At 42.2% G+C, this 18708-nt stretch overlaps 1 protein-coding gene across 4 annotated transcripts in view; it reads left to right on the forward strand.

Moving 5' to 3' along the window:
• The first annotated feature begins 443 nt into the window (after positions 1-443).
• NAALAD2 (N-acetylated alpha-linked acidic dipeptidase 2) overlaps positions 444-18708 on the forward strand; it is a 59351-nt gene continuing 41086 nt past the window's right edge. The window contains exons 1-7 of one of the 4 annotated variants that reach the window (XM_081533378.1): positions 469-534; positions 784-865; positions 4400-4508; positions 6403-6527; positions 8374-8693; positions 9792-9903; positions 17723-17909. In XM_081533378.1, the coding sequence (XP_081389504.1) occupies positions 4464-4508; positions 6403-6527; positions 8374-8693; positions 9792-9903; positions 17723-17909 (789 nt within the window). In that variant the 5' untranslated portion in view covers positions 469-534; positions 784-865; positions 4400-4463. Of the gene's footprint in view, positions 535-783; positions 866-4399; positions 4509-6402; positions 6528-8373; positions 8694-9519; positions 9596-9791; positions 9904-17722; positions 17910-18708 lie in introns of those variants that run through there. The other 3 variants (XM_081533379.1, XM_081533380.1, XM_081533381.1) reach the window with 3 other exon arrangements.

Raw genomic sequence — 18708 nt, forward strand, 5'->3', positions numbered from 1 at the left:
AGAGCAGAGAATAAGTACTATATCATCAATACTGTCAATGCCATTTAGGAGAATATAGAGTTGATCTTTATTAAAGATAGGGCTTGCAGAATATGAGTTATACTGCAGTTATTATAAATTGTCCTTAGTCACTGTGGCTGGTCAAGAAGTATCAGCTCACTGGAGGAAAAACATGAAGTAATTTTAGCTTTTTCAATTATAAAACTTTTCTCCAATTATGAAATTGTTGACTACCCCCTTCCTTTTCTGCTGTTTTGTCTTGTTAGCAAGCCTTGGGCAGTACTGTGGAAGAAGGCAAGGGATGCCCTTAGCCGCTGGCCATTGACCAATGCCTTCATCTGTAGGCCTAGGCCATGCTACACTAGCAATGGGAGAGCACAGTGCCACAGGCCTCCCTTTGGGATTGCCTGGATCTTTGTGATGCTGTAGTCTCTGTTGATGTGGTTGTTTCCTGGCCTCTCTGCATGTGGTCCGCGTGTGTTTCCTTAGTGTTGTCTTCCCTTGAAGAGAGGCAAGATCCAAAAGCTAGATCAAGTAGGTTTAGTTGACACTCTAAGGAGTCTGAATTTTGTTTTTAAGTTTCATGAGAAAGCTTTGAAGGATTTTAATGATAACCTGATCTGATTGACTCTGTAGAGTCTTCTTCATAAAGTAGCAAAGAGTGTTGGTGCAGGAACAATAGTTATATGGGGGCTGTTGCAGGAGTCCAGATGAGAGATGACAATAGCTGGAATTAGATGAATACTAGTGAAGCAGCTGATTCATGATATATTTTGATTGCAGAGACCATTGAACCTAGTGGTGGATTGGGAACAAGGTGTGAAAGAAGAGTATGCCAGAGGTATGCCAAGATTTTGCACCAGAGGTATGCCAAAAACCTACAAGACTGCCATTAAAACAACTGCCGAAAGCTGGGAGAGCATTATGGTGTTCACCTGGAGATAAGAATGTGAATAAGAAGCAAATGATACAATCACAGAGCAGCAACGACAAAAGAGAGCTTGTGCTGAATAATGATGTCAGAGCGAAGGCCCATTCTTCCTCTCTGATGAGTACATATGAGACCATTTCTACTTCCCCACGAAGTGAATTTTTTTTCTGGTTTTAGGACAAGGGGTGTCATCAAGTTAAAACAGATACCTGGTAAAATGGAATAGAGAAAGTGCTGTTAGAAGGAAGATCAGAAGTCTAGAGAGATTTGTTCATAATCTAAAGATACTGAAGGTACACAGGGACTGAGGATGTAAATGAGGACAGAGGATGAGAATGTTGGAAGAAAAAGCATGAGGGGGTCCTCTGATCCTAGCATTATTATGTGAAAGCTGTCATGGAAAATAGGCTAAGGTGCATATTAATGATAAGGAATGAGAAAGGGAAAACATGGCTTAAAGGCCAAATAATATAACTTACCAGTGTGAGGATTCCACCTGGAATGTTAGCATTGTGGTATACACACTCTATATTGACAGGATGATGTGGGTGGTCGTCCTGTCTGTTTTACACTTTAACTTGGGTCTTCTCTAGTTGCTGCATTTACTGTTGAGTAGAGTAATTGTGACATCAGGAGGAAATCATCCAATCATGGTTTTCTGCTTTTCTTTTTAAATTTCTTCTCACTTATTTATATTAATCTTTTATACTTTTCATACTATATTCCTGTCTCACTTCTCACCCATTCTACAGGTTATGGTATACTGTAAAATATATTAGCATAGCATTCTCAAATTTTACTTTAAGTTTTAAGCTACTTTAGGGCAGTTTTGGACCCAGGATTTTAGAAATGCTCAATAGGAATACATCTCTTATCATGAATCTCAGCCATTGTGACATCAACTTTTCACTTTTTTGGAAAGGGAATGCTGCTATCTGGATGATCAGATTATCATATCACCCTGTGATATCATCATATGGGCTCAATAAAGGACAGAAATAGTATGGACCTAACAGAAGCAGAAGAGATTAAGAAGAGGTGGCAAGAATATACAGAACTGTACAAAAAAGATCTTCATGACCCAGATAATCATGATGGTGTGATCACCATCACACTAGAGCCAGACATCCTGGAATGTGAAGTCAAGTGGGCCTTAGGAAGCATCACTATGAACAAAGCTAGTGGAGGTGATGGAATTACAGAGAGCTATTTCAAATCCTAAAAGATGATGCTGTGAAAGCACTGCACTCAATATGCCAGCAAATTTGGAAAACTCAGCAGTGGCCACAGGACTGGAAAAGGTCAGTTTTCATTCCAATCCCAAAGAAAGGTAATGCAAAAGAATGCTCAAACTACTGCACAATTGCACTCATCTCACACATTAGTAAAGTAAAGTTAAAAAATAGATAAATAAACTAATTAAAAAAAACTTCTCCAAGACAGGCTTCAATAATACATGAACTGTGAAATTCCAGATGTTCAAGCTCGTTTTAGAAAAGACAGAGGACTCAGAGATCAAATTGTCAACATCTGCTGGATCATCGAAAAAGCAAGAGAGTTCCAAAAAAACATCTATTTCTGCTTTATTGACTATGCCAAAGCCTTCAACTGTGTGGATCACAACAAACTGTGGAGAATTCTGAAAGAGATGGGAATACCAGACCACCTGACCTGCCTCTTGAGAAATCTGTATGCAGGTCAGGAGGCAACAGTTAGAACTGGACATGGAATAGACTGGTTCTAAAAGGAGTACGTCAAGGCTGTATATTGTCACCCTGCTTATTTAACTTGTATGCAGAGTACATCATGAGAAACATTGGGCTGGAAGAAGCACAAGCTGGAATCAAGATTGCCGGGAGGAATGTTAATAACCTCAGATATGCAGATGACACCACCCTTATGGCAGAAAGTGAAGAAAAACTAGAGTCTCTTGATGAAAGTGAAAGAGGAGAGTGAAAAAATTGACTTACGCTCAACATTCAGAAAACAAAGATTATGGCATCTGGTCCCATCACTTCATGGCAAATAGATGGAGAAACACTGGAAACAGTGGCTGACTTTATTTTTTGGGACTCCAAAATCACTGCAGATGATGACTGCAGCCATGAAATTAAAAGACGCTTACTCCTTGGAAGAAAAGTTATGACCAACCTAGACAGCGTATTAAAAAGCAGAGACATTACTTTGCCAATAAAGGTCCATCTAGTCAAGGCTATGGTTTTTCCAGTGGTCATGTATGGATATGAGAGTTGGGGTATAAAGAAAGCTGAGCGCTGAAGAATTGATGTTTTTGAACTGTGGTGTTGGAGAAGACTCTTGAGAGTCCCTTGGCTTGCAAGGAGATCCAACCAGTCCATGGGTGTTCAGTCCTGGGTGTTCATTGGAAGGACTGATGTTGAAGCTGAAACTCCAATACTTTGGCCACCTGATGAGACGAACTGACTCATTTGAAAAGACCCTGATGCTGGGAAAGATTGAAGGGGGGAGAAGAAGGGGACAACAGAAGGTGAGATGGTTAGATGGCATCACCAAATCAATGGACATGAGTCTGAGTAAACTCCGGAAGTTGGTGATGGACAGGGAGGACTGGTGTGCTGCAGTCCATGGGGTCACAAAGAATCGGATATGACTGATCAACTGAACTGAACTGATATTTGTACAGTGAGCATCTAGGTGATCCCTCTATTATGAAAGATAAAGCAACATCTTCAAACGAAACATATAATTTGATGCTAAACATTATTTCTTTTCTATAGAATCCTAATTATTGGCATGTTTCTTAAAAAAAATTTACATATAGTGCTTTTTTAAGCACTATACACAGGTCACACTTTTTCAAACCTTATGTGACCCATTTGATGGGATTTGGACTTTGAAGTTACAAGATTACCTCTTCTTGGATGGTAGAAGAGGGGAAAAAAATTATATAGGAACAATTTCCAGGTGGCTCAATTGGTAAAGAATCCACCTGCCAAAGTAACAGACACAGGCAGGAGACACAGGTTCAATCCCTGGGTTGAGAAGATACCCTTAAGGAGGAAATGGCGACCCAATCCAGTATTCTTTCCTGGGAAATCCCATGGACAGAGGAGCCCGGCGGGCCACAGTCCATGGGGTTATAAAGAGTTGGACATGACTGAGCACACAGGAGTAATTAAACTTTATGAATGAAAAAGATACTGAGTTCTGCCTCTTTAGAGTCCCTGAATACTGAGCAGAACAAATGTGATAATAGTTTTACTGAGAGATTGATTTTCAATACTTAAACTTTCCTATACATTTTTTCCTCCACGTTTTAGCTGAAGGAAAGACCAAAAGGGGTTAGCATACATCAACAATGTTGCTCTAAGTGTGCTTTATTAGATGCAAATATCATCTAAGATGCCAGTAATCAGAAATGGTGATAACAGCATTCTTTTATATGCTTAATTAAGAAGATGGAATAATGAATCTGTATCTTTACTTTAGAAAAGGCCAAAGCCCTGCTGAAGTAGCTAACTGGACTTTATACAATGAATTGCCAAGATAAAGAATGCAGATGCCACCACTTAAGGCATCGACAACCTTCATATTTAAGGTAACACTGCTCCTTCTTAGAACTTTTTATGTTTAATTATGTATTCAATATTTGCCTTCTCATTGTTGTAGGCTCTCTAAAGGCAAGGGCCATATATTCAGAATTTTTCACAATATCTGGAATGCTGTAGCCTCATCAAGTGAGTGAATAATCTAATTTTAATTTGGGAAGATTAATTAAATTGGGAAACTGTTAATTAACACACTGATCTCTTCTATTAGTCAACATTTAATTAGCTATAAAAATTGAGATATGAGTAGGAAAAAACAGTTTTCACAAATAACCTAGTAATTTTTTTTCTTAAACATGAGAAAACCAAACAAAATTTAATAACATGTATATATGGGAGAGGGCTTCCCAGGGGGCTCAGTGGTAAAGTATCTGCCTGCCAGTGCAGGAGATGCAGGAGACGCATGTCGTGTTGGATCCCTGGGTTGCAAAGATCCCCTGGAAGAGGAAATGGCAACTCATTCCAGCATTCTTGCCTGGAGAATCCCTTGGACAGAGGAGCCTGGTGGTCTAGTCCATGGGGTTGCAAAGGGTCAGACACACCTAAGTGACCTAGCTCACATGCATAGATAAGAGAGACCCAGAGGAATTGAGTAATTTCCCAAAATGGTCAAAACCCTCACCTTAAATACCATCCTTAGCTAAAGCCATTGAGGGCAGTGGTTTAGGGACCTCAGAGTTGGGGAGGGGGGAAGGCAACTCACACGGAGATAGAAACCAAAAGATTAGTAAAAAAAATGTAGGGCAGAGACAGAGGGATACAGAGAGGAATTTTAACAGCCTCTCCCTCTCTGTCTACCATACCGAGTTCACCCTAGGGTTATCTATGGTGATGGCTGCATTCCTGGGTCAGCTCCTCTGTTTACATTCTTTTAGGCAGTTAGGGGGAAGATCAAAGCTTATTCCTGAGCCTTTGGGGCCTTGATTTTCAGCTGGAAATAAAGTACGGGCCACAGGTGGCAAATTTTGCTCTCCTACAGTCCTACCTTCGAAATTTTTTTAAAGACATCTCATAGTCCAGAAGTCGATAGATTGCTTTATCTCACTGAGTCAGTTTCTTAGTTTTGAAAATAAAATCATGTCAGTTACTCATTTCAGGAAGCATTGATGCAAGCAGGCTCTTAAAGTTAGGCCTATAGGATACAAGCAATCAAGTATTTAATAAGATGCATTTCTATGGAGACAAAAGTAAAACAAGGTTTAGTGATTGGTGGGAGGTGGTTTAGTCACTCAGTCATGTTTGACTCTCACAACCCCGTGGACTGTAGCCTGCTAGGTTCCTCTGCCCATTGGATTCTCCAGGCAAAAATACTGGAGAGGGTTGCCATTTTCTTCTCCAGGGTAAGTTCCCGACCCAGGAATCGAACCCAGGTCTCCTGCATTGCACGCAGATTCTTTACCCACTGCACTGTGAGGGAATGATTGGAGCAAATTATAAACTCAATATCTGAGTTCTGAGAGTTTCTACTTGAGAAGATTTGGACAGGGAAGCCTGGCGTGCTGCAGTCCATACAGTCGCAAAGAGTTGGACACGACTGAGTGACTGAACAACAACAAAAGCAAGGAGAACAGGCAGCTCAAGCTCAAAAACACCAAATCCCCATTTATCTGGGGAAGAACTTTTTATGGGTAACATTTGGGGTGGGGGCTACAGGTGTGCGGCTTTGTGCTGATTGGTTGGTGGTGAGGTAACAGGGTGGTCTGCAGAAATCTTGCCCTCAGCCAGAAGTTGCCCAGGTCCACCTGGGTGGGGGCCTTCAGGTCTCAGAAGATTGTAAAGGTATTGTTATGTATATTCCTCCAGAGGAACCAGGAAGCTGCCCCCAGGCTGCCCTGTTGTTTCTAGACTGTCCTCCCTTGTTCCTGTGTTCCCTCCCTTCCTTAGATTGCTGTTGTTCAGTCCTTGAGTTTCAGACTCTTTGCGACTCCCTGGACTCCCTGGACTACGGCACGCCAGGCTTCCCTGTCCTCCACTGTCTCCCGGAGTTTGCTCAGATTCGTGTCCATCAAGTAGGTGATGTCACCCAACCATCTCATCCTCTGTCATCCCCTTCTCCTCCTGCCCTCAATCTTTCCCAGCATCAGGGTCTTTTCCAATGAGTCTGCTCTTCGCATCAGATGGCCAAAGTGTTGGAGCCAACTGTTTGAACCTGCCCTTTGGAACTCAGGGAAGGTCATGGAGGCTGAATGAAGCCGACTTCCTACAAATAAGAAATGCGGGCCACAGAAACGATTTGTACCCCGAAGCCCCACAGCATCCTGCTCTGTTTCATAACAGGAGATATACTGTCCTTTTAAAGTTCTACTCAGTGGGCACCTTTGCTCTGGCAGCAAAACTGCTTTGGATAGGAGGAATCCAGTCATGAATTACTAAAGATTGCCTCCAGAATAAAACAAGGTGGATTCAGGCATCCTGTTTACAAGGATGGCTGCTTTGCAAAGCTTGATATCACTTTTAAAAAGATACGCTGGGGTAGAGAGGAGGGAGAGGTTAGGGAGGATGACATGTGTCAAGAAACTACCATTAGTTAGGGTGCAAGGCACTTTCAGTGGTTAATCTTATTAATTTGAACCTACAACATTCATAGCAAACCACTCCGGTATTCTTGCCTGGGAAATCCCTTAGACGCAGGAGCCTGGCAGGCTACAGCCCATGGGGTTGTGAAAGAGTCAGACAGGACTTAGCAGCTAAACAATGGCATTCTAGTGAAATAGCGGGAAACCCCCAGTTGCCCAAGAAGAAACTGACAGTTACAGACATTTGGAGACTTGTTCTGGTAAAGGAAAAGAAAAGAAAATCCCATCAGTTTCCATGTTGTATGTGGTTAAGAAATTGATGTGTTAAAATTACTTGAAAATTGCTAGTTTGTGCAGAATGTGAATATCAACCAAGGCCTCAATATAGATGAAAGTGAAAGTAAAAGTGAAACTCGCTCAATCTGTCCAAGTCTTTGAGACCCCATGAACTGTAGTCCATGGAATTCTCTAGGCCAGAATACTGGAATGGGTAGCCTTTTCCTGCTCCAGAGGATCTTCCAAACCCAGGGGTCGAACCCAGGCCTACCACATTACAGGTGGATTCTTTACCAGTTGAACCACAAGGGAAGCCCAAAAAGGCATTCAGCATGAAAGCTTATAGGAGTGAGTGTGCTTAGTTGTGTCCGACTCTTTGTGACTCTTTGGACTGTAGCCTGCCAGGTTCCTCTGTCCATGGGATTTTTCAGGAAAGTATACTGGAGTGGGTTGCAATTCCCTTCTCCAAGGGAGCTTCCTGACCCAGGGACTGAACCTGTATATCCTGTGTCTCCAGCATTGCAGGCAGATTCTTTACCCATTGAGCCATCGGGAAGACAACAGATAGATGTTATCAAAATGGAAAATACGAATCCCAAACAAAGCACATCATAGTCAATTAGCCTATAAGGAAAAAAATAGGACTTTTATTTGTGTTTAAATTTATCTGATCCTTTAAATTAAAATAAAAAAATATTTATTTTTCTGAATGTGTCACTATATACATGTTAGTACCGTGGTGCCTGTATACAATATTCGAATGAATAAAGATAAAATATAAGCAATAAAAAAAAAAGAAAGAAAGAAATTGATGCATTATCATGGAGCAGGCAGAACCAGAGATGCTTCCCAAGCGTGAGCAGTCAGAAATTAGATTTCGGCAGAGGGTAATCAACAGGGAAGACAGAGCTGTGGTTAAATATATTTGACTGCCGGATTCGGCAGTTCCTGGAAAGAGGTTGGTCAGTAGAGTTTCTTAGGGGCATTTTTCACCGGCCTGAAAAATGGGGTGGATAGAGTGGACGGAGCCTGCCACCAAGAAGGATGTCTCCTCCCCCCGCAGGGTCGCCTCTGCTCCGTCGAGGCCCCCAGGAGACTGCAGGGAACGGGAGCTCGGGGCCGGCGTCCCTCTGCCTTCGGAGCCGCTGGGAGGCCGGCGGGGCCCTGAAGACTGGCCGCGGGAACCGCGCTGGGCGGCGGCCTGGGGGGCCCGCGCGCGCCCGGCCGCGCGCCCCCGGCTCGCCCGCGCCCCCGCGGCGCGACCCCGCGGCCGGCGCCTCCCGCCGCGGCCCGAGGAAGCCATGGCCCGGCCCTCGCGCCGGCCGTACCTGTGGATAGGCCTGGCCGCAGCGCTGGCGTCCTTCCTGGCTGGATTTACGGTGGGTAAGTGTGCAGACCCCTGCCCCGGGCGCCACGCGCGCCCCTCCACCCTGCGGCCTGCGTGGAGAGAAGCCCGACAGCCGGCGGGGACGGCCGCGGCGCCGCATCCCAGCCCGACTGGAAGCCGAACGCGGTGCATTCGGCTTTCCTAATAAAGGGTGGCTGCAATTCAAGTCTTGCACATGCCGAGCTCGGGGCTTCCCTGGTGGCTCAGCTGGTAAAGAATCCACCTGCAATGCAGGAGACCCCATTCGATTCCTGGGTCTGGAAGATCCCCTGGAGAGGGGATAAACTACCCACTCCAGTATTCTTGGGCTTCCCTGGTGGCTCAGCTGGTCAAGAATCCGCCTGCAATGCAGGAGACCCCGGTTCCATCCCTGGCTTGGGAAGATCCCCTGGAGAAGGGAACAGCTACCCACTCCAGTATTCTTGGGCTTCTCTGTTGGCTCAGACGGTAAGGAATCCACCTGCAATGTGGGAGACCTGGATTCGATCCCTGGGTTGGGAAGATCCCCTGGAGAAGGGAAAGGCTACCCACCCAAGGATTCTGGCCTGGAGAAAAAAGTCTAAGACGGCTGAGCAACTTTCAGTCATTCAGGGTACTGTTAAGAAACTTCCAGGGTACTTGTAAAGAAACTTTAGAGTTACCATTATTCGCAGGGGTCAAAGAGATGATTTCGTTTCCAAGAGTTGAAACTTGCAACTGCCCTTCTGTGATCATTTATTACAAAAATATCTGGGGAATCCTCCCCGTGTGTCAGCCGCTGCACTGTGAAGCAGACCTCCGTGGGCGAACAAGAAAGATAGAGGCCTGTGCTCTAGTACATAACACGGAGGAAGTGACAAGATTCTCTCTCATCTAAAACTCCATTAACCAAGTCAGAATTACACAGCAGAATTTGAAGGTTTTCTGCATTTAGTTTGAATTTTTTGTAATGCTCCCCGTGATCTGTTTCTCTGCTGAGGGCTCTTTGTGTTGTTGCTGTTGTTTTTTGACTTTTGGGGTGGGGAGACTTCTAGTTTTTATAAAAGTCAAAAACAATTATTGTGTATGTAATATGTATATGTCTATGTATTCTGCACCCCCCCGACCCCCCACAGGTTGGCTTAGTAAGCCCCTCAAAGATATGGCCACTTCAGCAGACAGTCACCAGAATCTAAGGTGGAAACTGATATCTGAGATGAAAGCTGATAATATAAAATCATTTCTTCGGTAAGTTTGTTTTGAATAATTGATCTTAAAAATAAGAATTTGGAAACAATGCAGAGTGAGAACTGTTTGAAAACTGATTATATTCATGTGGATAACCTTCTTTGTGTGAAATGATATAATATCATATTAATTCCTGGTAGTTTAAATGTCCTTTATACCACTCTTAGAGTAAAATCTATTTGAATGTTGCAGAAGTCTTTCTTCCCTAACTTCATGTGCTGAAAAAGTCTTTGGTTTCTTTATTAAGAGATGTTCCAACTTCATGTACTTTGGAGGGCAGCTCAATGTTACCCTCTGTTCCCCAGGCCTGGGTTTAATCAGGGAATTTATTTAAATGCTACATTCTATCAGGAAGACTCAGATGGTGGTAAACTTTGATTTAGAGAGAAAGAGATTAAAGTTTCAGATTCTCTTCACCACAAATTAAACCTTTGTCCCATCTACAAACTTAAGGAACATAAAGAGGACAGAATGAAAGCAAAAGGATCAGTGCAAACCCCCCAGTGTGTTAGCAAGAGAAAGAATGACATTCAGGGGAGTGATTATGAAGTCCTTGAAGACAGCTATTGTGACATTTATTTCACTTAAAAAAAAAAACAAAACAAACGAGTTTTATTGAGGTATAAGAAAATTAGAGATACCAAGGGGACATTTCATGCAAAGATGGGCTCGATAAGGGACAGAAATGGTATGGACCTAACAGAAGCAGAAGAGATTAAGAAGAGGTGGCAAGAATACACAGAAGAACTATACAAAAGAGATCTTCATGACCCAGATAACTACAGTGGTGTGATCATTCACCTAGAGCCAGACATCCTGGAATGTGAAGTCAGGTGGGCCTTAGGAAGCATCACTATGAACAAAGCTAGTGGAGGTGATGGAATTGCAGTTGAGCTATTTCAAGTCCTAAAAGATGATGCTGTGAAAGTGCTGCACTCAATATGCCAGCAAATTTGGAAAACTCAGCAGTGGTTATGGGACTGGAAAAGGTCAGTTTTCATTCCAATCCCAAAGAAAGGCAATGCCAAAGAATGCTCAAACTACCGCACAATTGTACTCATCTCACACGCTAGCAAAGTAATGCTCAAAATTCTCCAAGCCAGACTTCAATAATACATGAACTGTAAAATTCCAGATGTTCAAGCTAGCTTTAGAAAAGGCAGGGGAACCAGAGGTCAAATCGCCAACATCTGCTGGATCATCAAAAAAGCAAGAGAGTTCCAGAAAAACGTCTATTTCTGCTTTATTGACTATGCCAAAGCCTTTGACTGTGTGGATCACAATAAACTGTGGAGAATTCTGAAAGACCACCTGACCTGCCTCTTGAGAAATCTGTATGCAGGTCAGGAAGCAACAGTTAGAACTGGACATGGAACGACAGACTGGTTCCAAACTGGGAAAGGAGTACGTCAAGGCTGTATATTGTCACCCTGCTTATTTAACTTATATGCAGAGTACATCATGAGAAACGCTGGGCTGGAAGAAGAAGCACAAGCTGGAATCAAGATTGCTGGGATTAATATTAATAACCTCAGATATGCAGATGACACCACCCTTATGGCAGAAAGTGAAGAACTAAAGAGCCTCTTGATGAAAGTGAAAGAGGAGAGTGAAAAAGTTGGCTTAAAGCCAAAAAACTAAGATCATGGCATCTGGTCCCATCACTTCATGGGAAATAGATGGAGAAACAGTGGAAACAGTGGCTGACTTTATTTTTGGGGGCTCCAAAATCACTGCAGGTGGTGACTGCAGCCGTGAAATCAAAAGACGCTTACTCCTTGGCAGGAAAGTTATGACCAACCTAGACAGCATATTAAAAAGCAGAGGCACTGCTTTGCCAACAAAGGTCCATCTAGTCAAGGCTATGGTTTTTCCAGTAGTCATGTATGGCTGTGAGAGTTGGTCTATAAAGAAAGCTGAGCACCGAAGAATTGATGCTTTTGAACTGTGGTGTTGGAGAATAGTCTTGAGACTCCCTTGGCCTGCAGATCCAACCGGTCCATCCTAGAGGAAATCAGTCCTGAATATTCATTGGAAGGACTGATGCTGATGCTGAAACTCCAGTACTTTGGCCACTGGATGCAAAGAGCTGACTCATTTGAAAAGACCCTGATTCTGGGAAAGATTGAGGGCAGGAGGAGAAGGGGATGACAGAGGATGAGATGGTTGGATGGCATCACTGACTCAATGGACATGAGGTTGGGTAAACTCTGGGAGTTGGTGATGGACAGGGAGGCCTGGCATGCTGTGGTCCATGGGGTTGCAAAGAGTCAGACACGACTGAGTGACTGAACTGAACTGAACTGAACTGAATTTTCATAAAAAAAAACTTCATCCATATAAAGCTTACAACTTGAGAGTATTGACATGTGCATAATACACTTAGCCAACCTCCTCAATCAAGAGACAGAAAAATTATATCAAGGCTTTGCGGTTTATTCCTCCTTCACTCTCTTACTATGGATTCCTTTTTGTTTTCTAATATTTTATATAAATAGAATCATACAGTATGTGCTTTTTTGTATCTTTCACTCAGCATAATAAATGATTTTGGAATTCAGCCAGGTTGTTGATTGTATCTGTGGAGTACGTTGCTTTTTATTGCTGAATATTATTCTGTTGTATGGATCAGTTCTGTTCAGTTATTCAGTCGTGTCCAGCTCTTTGCGACCCCACGGTCTGCAGCATGCCAGGCTTCCCTGTCCATCCCCAACTCCTGGAGCTTGCTCAAACTCATGTCTGTCGAGTCGGAGATGCCATCCAACCATCTCATCCTCTGTCGTCCCCTTCTCCTCCTGCCTTCAATCTTTCCCAGCATCAGGGTCTTTTCTAATGAGTTAGTTCTTCGCATCAGGTGACCAAAGTATTGGAGTGTCAGCATCAGCCCTTCCAATGAATAGATTGTATGGATAGACCCCAATATGTAGTTGATGGATATTGGGTTGTTTCTTGTTTTTGATCATGGTGAACAAAGTTGGAATGAACATATGTTTGTGTATGTTTTCATTTATCTTGGAATGGCTCTGTTGGGTGATAAGCAAATGTTTAACTTTTCAAGAAAATGACGGAGATTTCAAAAGTGGTATACCATTTTATATTCCTACCTTAGTAATATTGGTTGTTTCGTTTTAACCATTTTAGTAGGTGTGTATTAGTATTGGGCGCTAGTGGTAAAGGACCTGCCTGAATGTGCCTGAGACAGGAGGGATGCAGGTTCTATCCATGGATCTGGAAGATCCCAAAAGGAGGGCATAGCAACCCACTCCAGAATTCTTGCCTGGAAAATCCCATGGACAAAGGAGCCTGGTGGGCTACAGCCCATGGGGTCACAAAGAGTCAGTCGGACATGACTCAAGTGACTTGGCACGAACGCATGTAGCAGTATCTCATTATGTTTTTAATTTATATTTTCTTGATGGTTGGTGATATTAAGCATCTTCTTATGTGCTTATTGGAAATTTGTATACCTTTTATATGGTCCCTGTTTAATGTTTTTTTTTCATTTAAAAATTATTTTGTTTTGTTATTGAGGGTAAAAGTTCTTTATACATTCTTTTGTCAGACATGTGAATATTTTCTTCTGTTCTATGGTTGGCCTTTTTTTTTTCTTAGTGGAGTTTATATAGGGCAGGGATTTTAAATTTTGATAAAGTCCAGTTGAACAATTTTTGTCTTATGTTTCATACTTTTGTTTGTGTTCTATCTAATTTAGCCTATGAGAAGTTGTGAAGATTTTTTTTTGAAGTTTTATAATTGTAGCTTGCACATTTCTGTCAGTAGTCCAGTTCAACATAATTTTTATGTGTAGTATGATATGAGTTGATGATTTTCTAAATACAAATATGTAATTATTCCTACAAGATTTGTTTAAAAAACTTTCCTTTCCCTTTTGAATAGCTTTGGTATCTTTGACTAAAATCACTTGGCCATAATGGCCTGTTTTTGTATATTATATTTTCTTCTGTTGTTGTGTTGCTCAGTCATGTCTAACTCTTTGCAACCCCATGTACTGCAGCACACCACGCTTCCCTGTCCTTCACTATCTCCTGGAGTTTGCTCAGACTTGTGTCCATTGAGTCAATGATGCCATCCAACCATCTTATCCTCTGTCACCCACTTCTCCTGCCTTCAATCTTTTCCAGCATCAGGGTCTTTTCCAATGAGTCGGCTCTTTGCATTAGGTGGCCAGAATATTGGAGCTTTAGCGTCAGTCCTTCCAATGGATATTCTGGGTTGATTTCCTTTAGGGTCTCCTTTTGATCTTGCTTTCCAAGGGTCTCTCAAGAGTCTTCTCCAGCACCACAGTCCGAAAGCATCAATTCTTCAGTGCTCAGCCTTCTTTATGGTCCAACTCTCACATTGGTACATGACTGCCAAAACCACAGCTTGGACTATATGGACCATTGTCAGCAAAATATTGTCTTCTATTGATCTATTAATCTCAGTACCATGTTGTCTTGTTTGGTATAGCTTAATAGTAAGTTGAAAATGAGATAGAGTTAATCCTACATATTTTGCTTTTTAAAAATTGCTTTGACTATTTTATTTGCATTTCCAAATAAATTTTAAAATCAACTTCTCAATTCCTACCAAGGGAAAAAATGCCTGCTGGAGCTTTGATTAAAATTGCATTGAATTTGTGAGCAAATTAGAAATCTTTTAATCTCTTCATTCATCATAGGTATGTACTGTATGTGTTAGTTGCTCAGTCATGCCCAACTCTTTGTGACGTCATGGACTGTGGTCCAGTCCCTGCCAGACTCCTTTGTCCAAGAAATTCTTCAAGCAAGAATACTGGAGTGGGTTGCCATTTCCTTCCCCTGGGGAACTTCCCAATCCAGAGATCAAACTCAGGTCTCCTGCTTACAGGTGGATTCTTTACTATCTGAGCAAATAGGAAAGCCCTAGGGATGTACTACAGTTTACTGAGTAGATCCACCAACCAATGCAGGAGACACAAGAGAAGCGGGTTCAATCTCTGGGTCAGGAAGATCCTCTGGAAGAGGAAATAGTAATCCACTCCAGTTTCTTGCCTGGAAGATTCCATGGTCAGAGGAACCTGGTGGGCTGCAGTCCATCGACTCGCAAAGAGTTGGATACGACTGAGCAAGCACACACACGCATGCATATGACCGTATTATGCCTGATAAAATAGGAGAAAAATTTAGTTGAGATCCACTACAAAGTTTTACTCTGTTAAAAGGAACACAAAAGAGGAAATAACTTCTCCTGAACATTGTAGCATGAATATATGATGCATGGAGCTGCAATGCGCATCTTGGGACCATAAGGAGAAATTCAGTAAAGTTGTTCCCTGCTGCTTATTTTTTGCACTTCTTTCATTTCAGTTGGTGCTGAAAAGGTGTAAGGCAAACCTTAATGATTAATCCTTCACCTTAAATTAAGGCAATATACTTACCTTACCCCCCCCAATTGTAAGAATATTATTTATTCACTAAAGGAAATAAAACAATAGTGAATTATGTGAAGTAGAATTTTAAATATCCTCAGCCCCAGTGGTTTTCTTGTGCATGCAAAAACTTCTGTCTGCAAACACATTAATACTTTTTTTAAAAAATAAGTTTATTTTGCTTGATTGCATCGGGTCTCAGTTGCAGATCACAGGCTCTTTTTTGCAGCACGGGGGCTTCTCTAGTTGTGGTGTGTGGGCTTAGTTGCCCCGTGGCACATGGACTCTTAGTTCCCTGACCAGGGATCAAACCGGCATTCCCGCCATTGCAAGGCGAATTCTTTTTTTTTTTTTTTTTTCTTGGCTTTCCCTTCATGGGTCTCTCTATTTAAGACCTTTGTTTTAAATTGTCAGCAACTGGCTTGGCCCTTTGAGGCTTCCTGTCAGCAGTGCTTTAAGTCAAAATGCATGTGTGGGAAGGTGGATTCTTAATCACCGGACCACAAGGGAAGTCCCGATACTTTTTTTTTCCCCCCACAAATATTGTATGGTATTAAATATCAGTAACTTGCAGCTTTGATTTAATGATAATAGAAGTGGAAAGCTTCACAGAAAAGAAAATAGTCGAAGTATCGTAATGAATGGTTCATAGCTTACGGGCAGGGATATTTAGGTAAGTAGGATGATACTTTTGTCTAAGAGAAGATCTTGTGCAAAGGCTAAAAAGGGTGGTGATTTTAGGAGACCAATTAGCATATTAAATGATAAGAGTGAAGAAGTTTATAAGGTGAGTGGTGAGAAATGAAGCTGGAAAGTGGATCAGATGAAAAAAGGCTCCAAATGCTATGTCCAATGTGAACTTTATAATGCAGAATATAAGGAGCCATAGAAGGATTTTAAGCAGTTGATCTGTATGATCAGATGAATGATTCAATTCCTCAACAGATCTTCTTGACCCAGGAATCAAACCCAGGTCTCCTGCATTGCAGGCAGATTCTTTACACTGAGCTACAAGAGAAGCCCTACTAAATTATAAGCAACTTATTTAATTGCTCTCTGTTTCCTCATTTGCAAAATGGGGACAATGGAAGAAGGGTGGTTAGGATTAAATCAGAAAGCCCATGTGAAATACCTCGTCAGATTACTGGCATATAGTAAGTTTTCAGTCAGTACTGATTTTGCTTTACTCTGTGTGTTTTTTGGTCGTTCTATGATTGACTAAGACACTAGTGTATAGAAGTATAATTGCCCTACTTACGGAGGGAGGGGATTTGGGAAACTTAAAATATTTACCTCAAGCAAAGTGAATTTCATTTGAAACTATGTTTGTGAAGTTACTTAACGTTTGCGAATCATATAGACTCAGAACCAGGAGATCGTTGCCCAAACTCAGTTCAGCAAATCTGAATTATGTAATTCCTGGATAACAGGCAAGTACTGAGCATTGGAAATATAAACATAAAGATGCATGGACTTGAACCTCAATGGGATAAATAAACAACTGTATACAGTAGGGCGAAAACAGCACCAGAAGTGCATGCTAACGCGGCTGCCCGACTGGTGTCTGGCAAACATTATGATCTTTGTTTGAGAGTATCTTCACTTCCTGATAAGCAGCAGGAAGTTAGCACTGGTGGCGTAGGCGTGGGCCATCCTTCCATCATGTTTTCTTGTCCCCAATCCCTGCTGACTGTGTTCCCCACGGGATGTGTTCTTTTCTGAGGAGCACTGTCGGGACCAGCCCAACAACGAACTGACCTGAGGGAGCGGTGCCACAGAAGAATAAGGAAAAAGAAGACTCAGAAATGAAGTGGGGATCAGGGGGCTGATGCCATTCGCAGGCAAAAGCCCAGATCCTAATCCTTGCATGCCTTTTATTGTTAACTTCTCCTTCCTTGTTTGTGCTCTAGACGTATCTGTTCTTTACAGTCTCAGATGTCAAACCTTCAGGCCTTTCATGACTCTGTTTAGCCCTTCGGCTAGTGACGCTCTTTCTTAGCAACCCCCTCAAGGCTCTGGTCACGGGAACAGTCACGACTGGTTTTCCATCAGTCACATCAGTACCTCAGCATCTTGTTTTCAAGGTGTCTTTCCATGATGTACTTTTTACTGCTCCCAGCCCTTCGCCTGGGGGTGATGAGAAAGTCATTCTTATTTTTCAAAGAAGCCCGGTTAATTATAGTACAGGCCTGTGCATAGCATATTCCCTGCAAGCACAATGTGAAAACTGCAGTTACACATAAATATTTAAAAACTGGCATATCTAGAAATCCCTAGCCATGTTTTTTGTATCTTGGTTATAGAAATGATACTTAATGTCTAAAATATGAGTTATGCATCTAGAAGAGTTCTTAGAACATTTTCTGAATATAGTCTTTGAATCCCACTTTAATTTTATTTTCATTTCAGTTTGTTTACAAAGCTACCTCATCTGGCAGGAACGGAACAAAATTTATTGCTTGCCAAGAAAGTCCAAAGCCAGTGGAAGAAATTTGGACTGGATTCAGCCGAGTTGGTGCACTATGATGTTCTCCTGTCTTACCCTAATGAGACAAATGCCAGCTACGTATCAATCATGGATGAACATGGAATTGAGGTGACCGATTTACAATACTGTATTAGTTTCAGGTGTACAGCAAAGTGATTCCGTTTTATGTAAATTTTTTTCAGATTATTTCCCATTATAGATTATTATAAGTTATTGAATATTGTTCCCTGTGTTACACAGTAAAACTTCATTGCTTCCCTACTTAATGTATCTGTTAATATCTGTTAATGTATCTGTTAGTGTATCTGTTAATCCTATAGCACGTGCTAAGTTGGTTCAGCCGTGTCCGACTCTTTTTGACCCCATGGATAATACCCTGGCAGCATGCCCTGGCCATGGGATTCTCCAGGCAAGAATACTGGAGTGGGTTGCCATTTCCTCCTTCAGGGGATCTTCCCGACCCAGGGATCAAACCTGTATCTCCTGCCTGCGTCTCTTGCATTGGCAGGTCGATTCTTTACCACTTGAGCCACCTGGGAATTGTTAATCCTATACTCCTGTTTTATTCCTTCTCCCATTACTTCCCTGATGGCTCAGATGGTAAAGAATCTGCTCGCAACACGGGAGACCTGGGTTCGATCCCTGGGTTGGGAAGATTCCTTGGAGGAGGGCATGGCAACCCACTCCAGTGTTCTTATCTGGAGAATCCCATGGACAGAGGAGCTTGGCAGGCTACAGTCCATGGGGTTGCAAAGAGTTGGACACGACTAAACACAGCACATCCCTTTCTTCTTTAGTAATCATAAGTTGTTTTCTATGTCTGTAAACCTTTCTCTTTTGTATATAGATAGATCCGTGTTATTTTTTAGATTCCAAATAAAAGTGATGTATTTGTGTCTCTGCCTTA

Source organism: Giraffa tippelskirchi, chromosome 10 (assembly GCF_054371585.1).
Source record: "Giraffa tippelskirchi isolate mGirTip1 chromosome 10, T2T-mGirTip1v1.2.pri, whole genome shotgun sequence".
Lineage (NCBI taxonomy): Eukaryota > Metazoa > Chordata > Mammalia > Artiodactyla > Giraffidae > Giraffa > Giraffa tippelskirchi.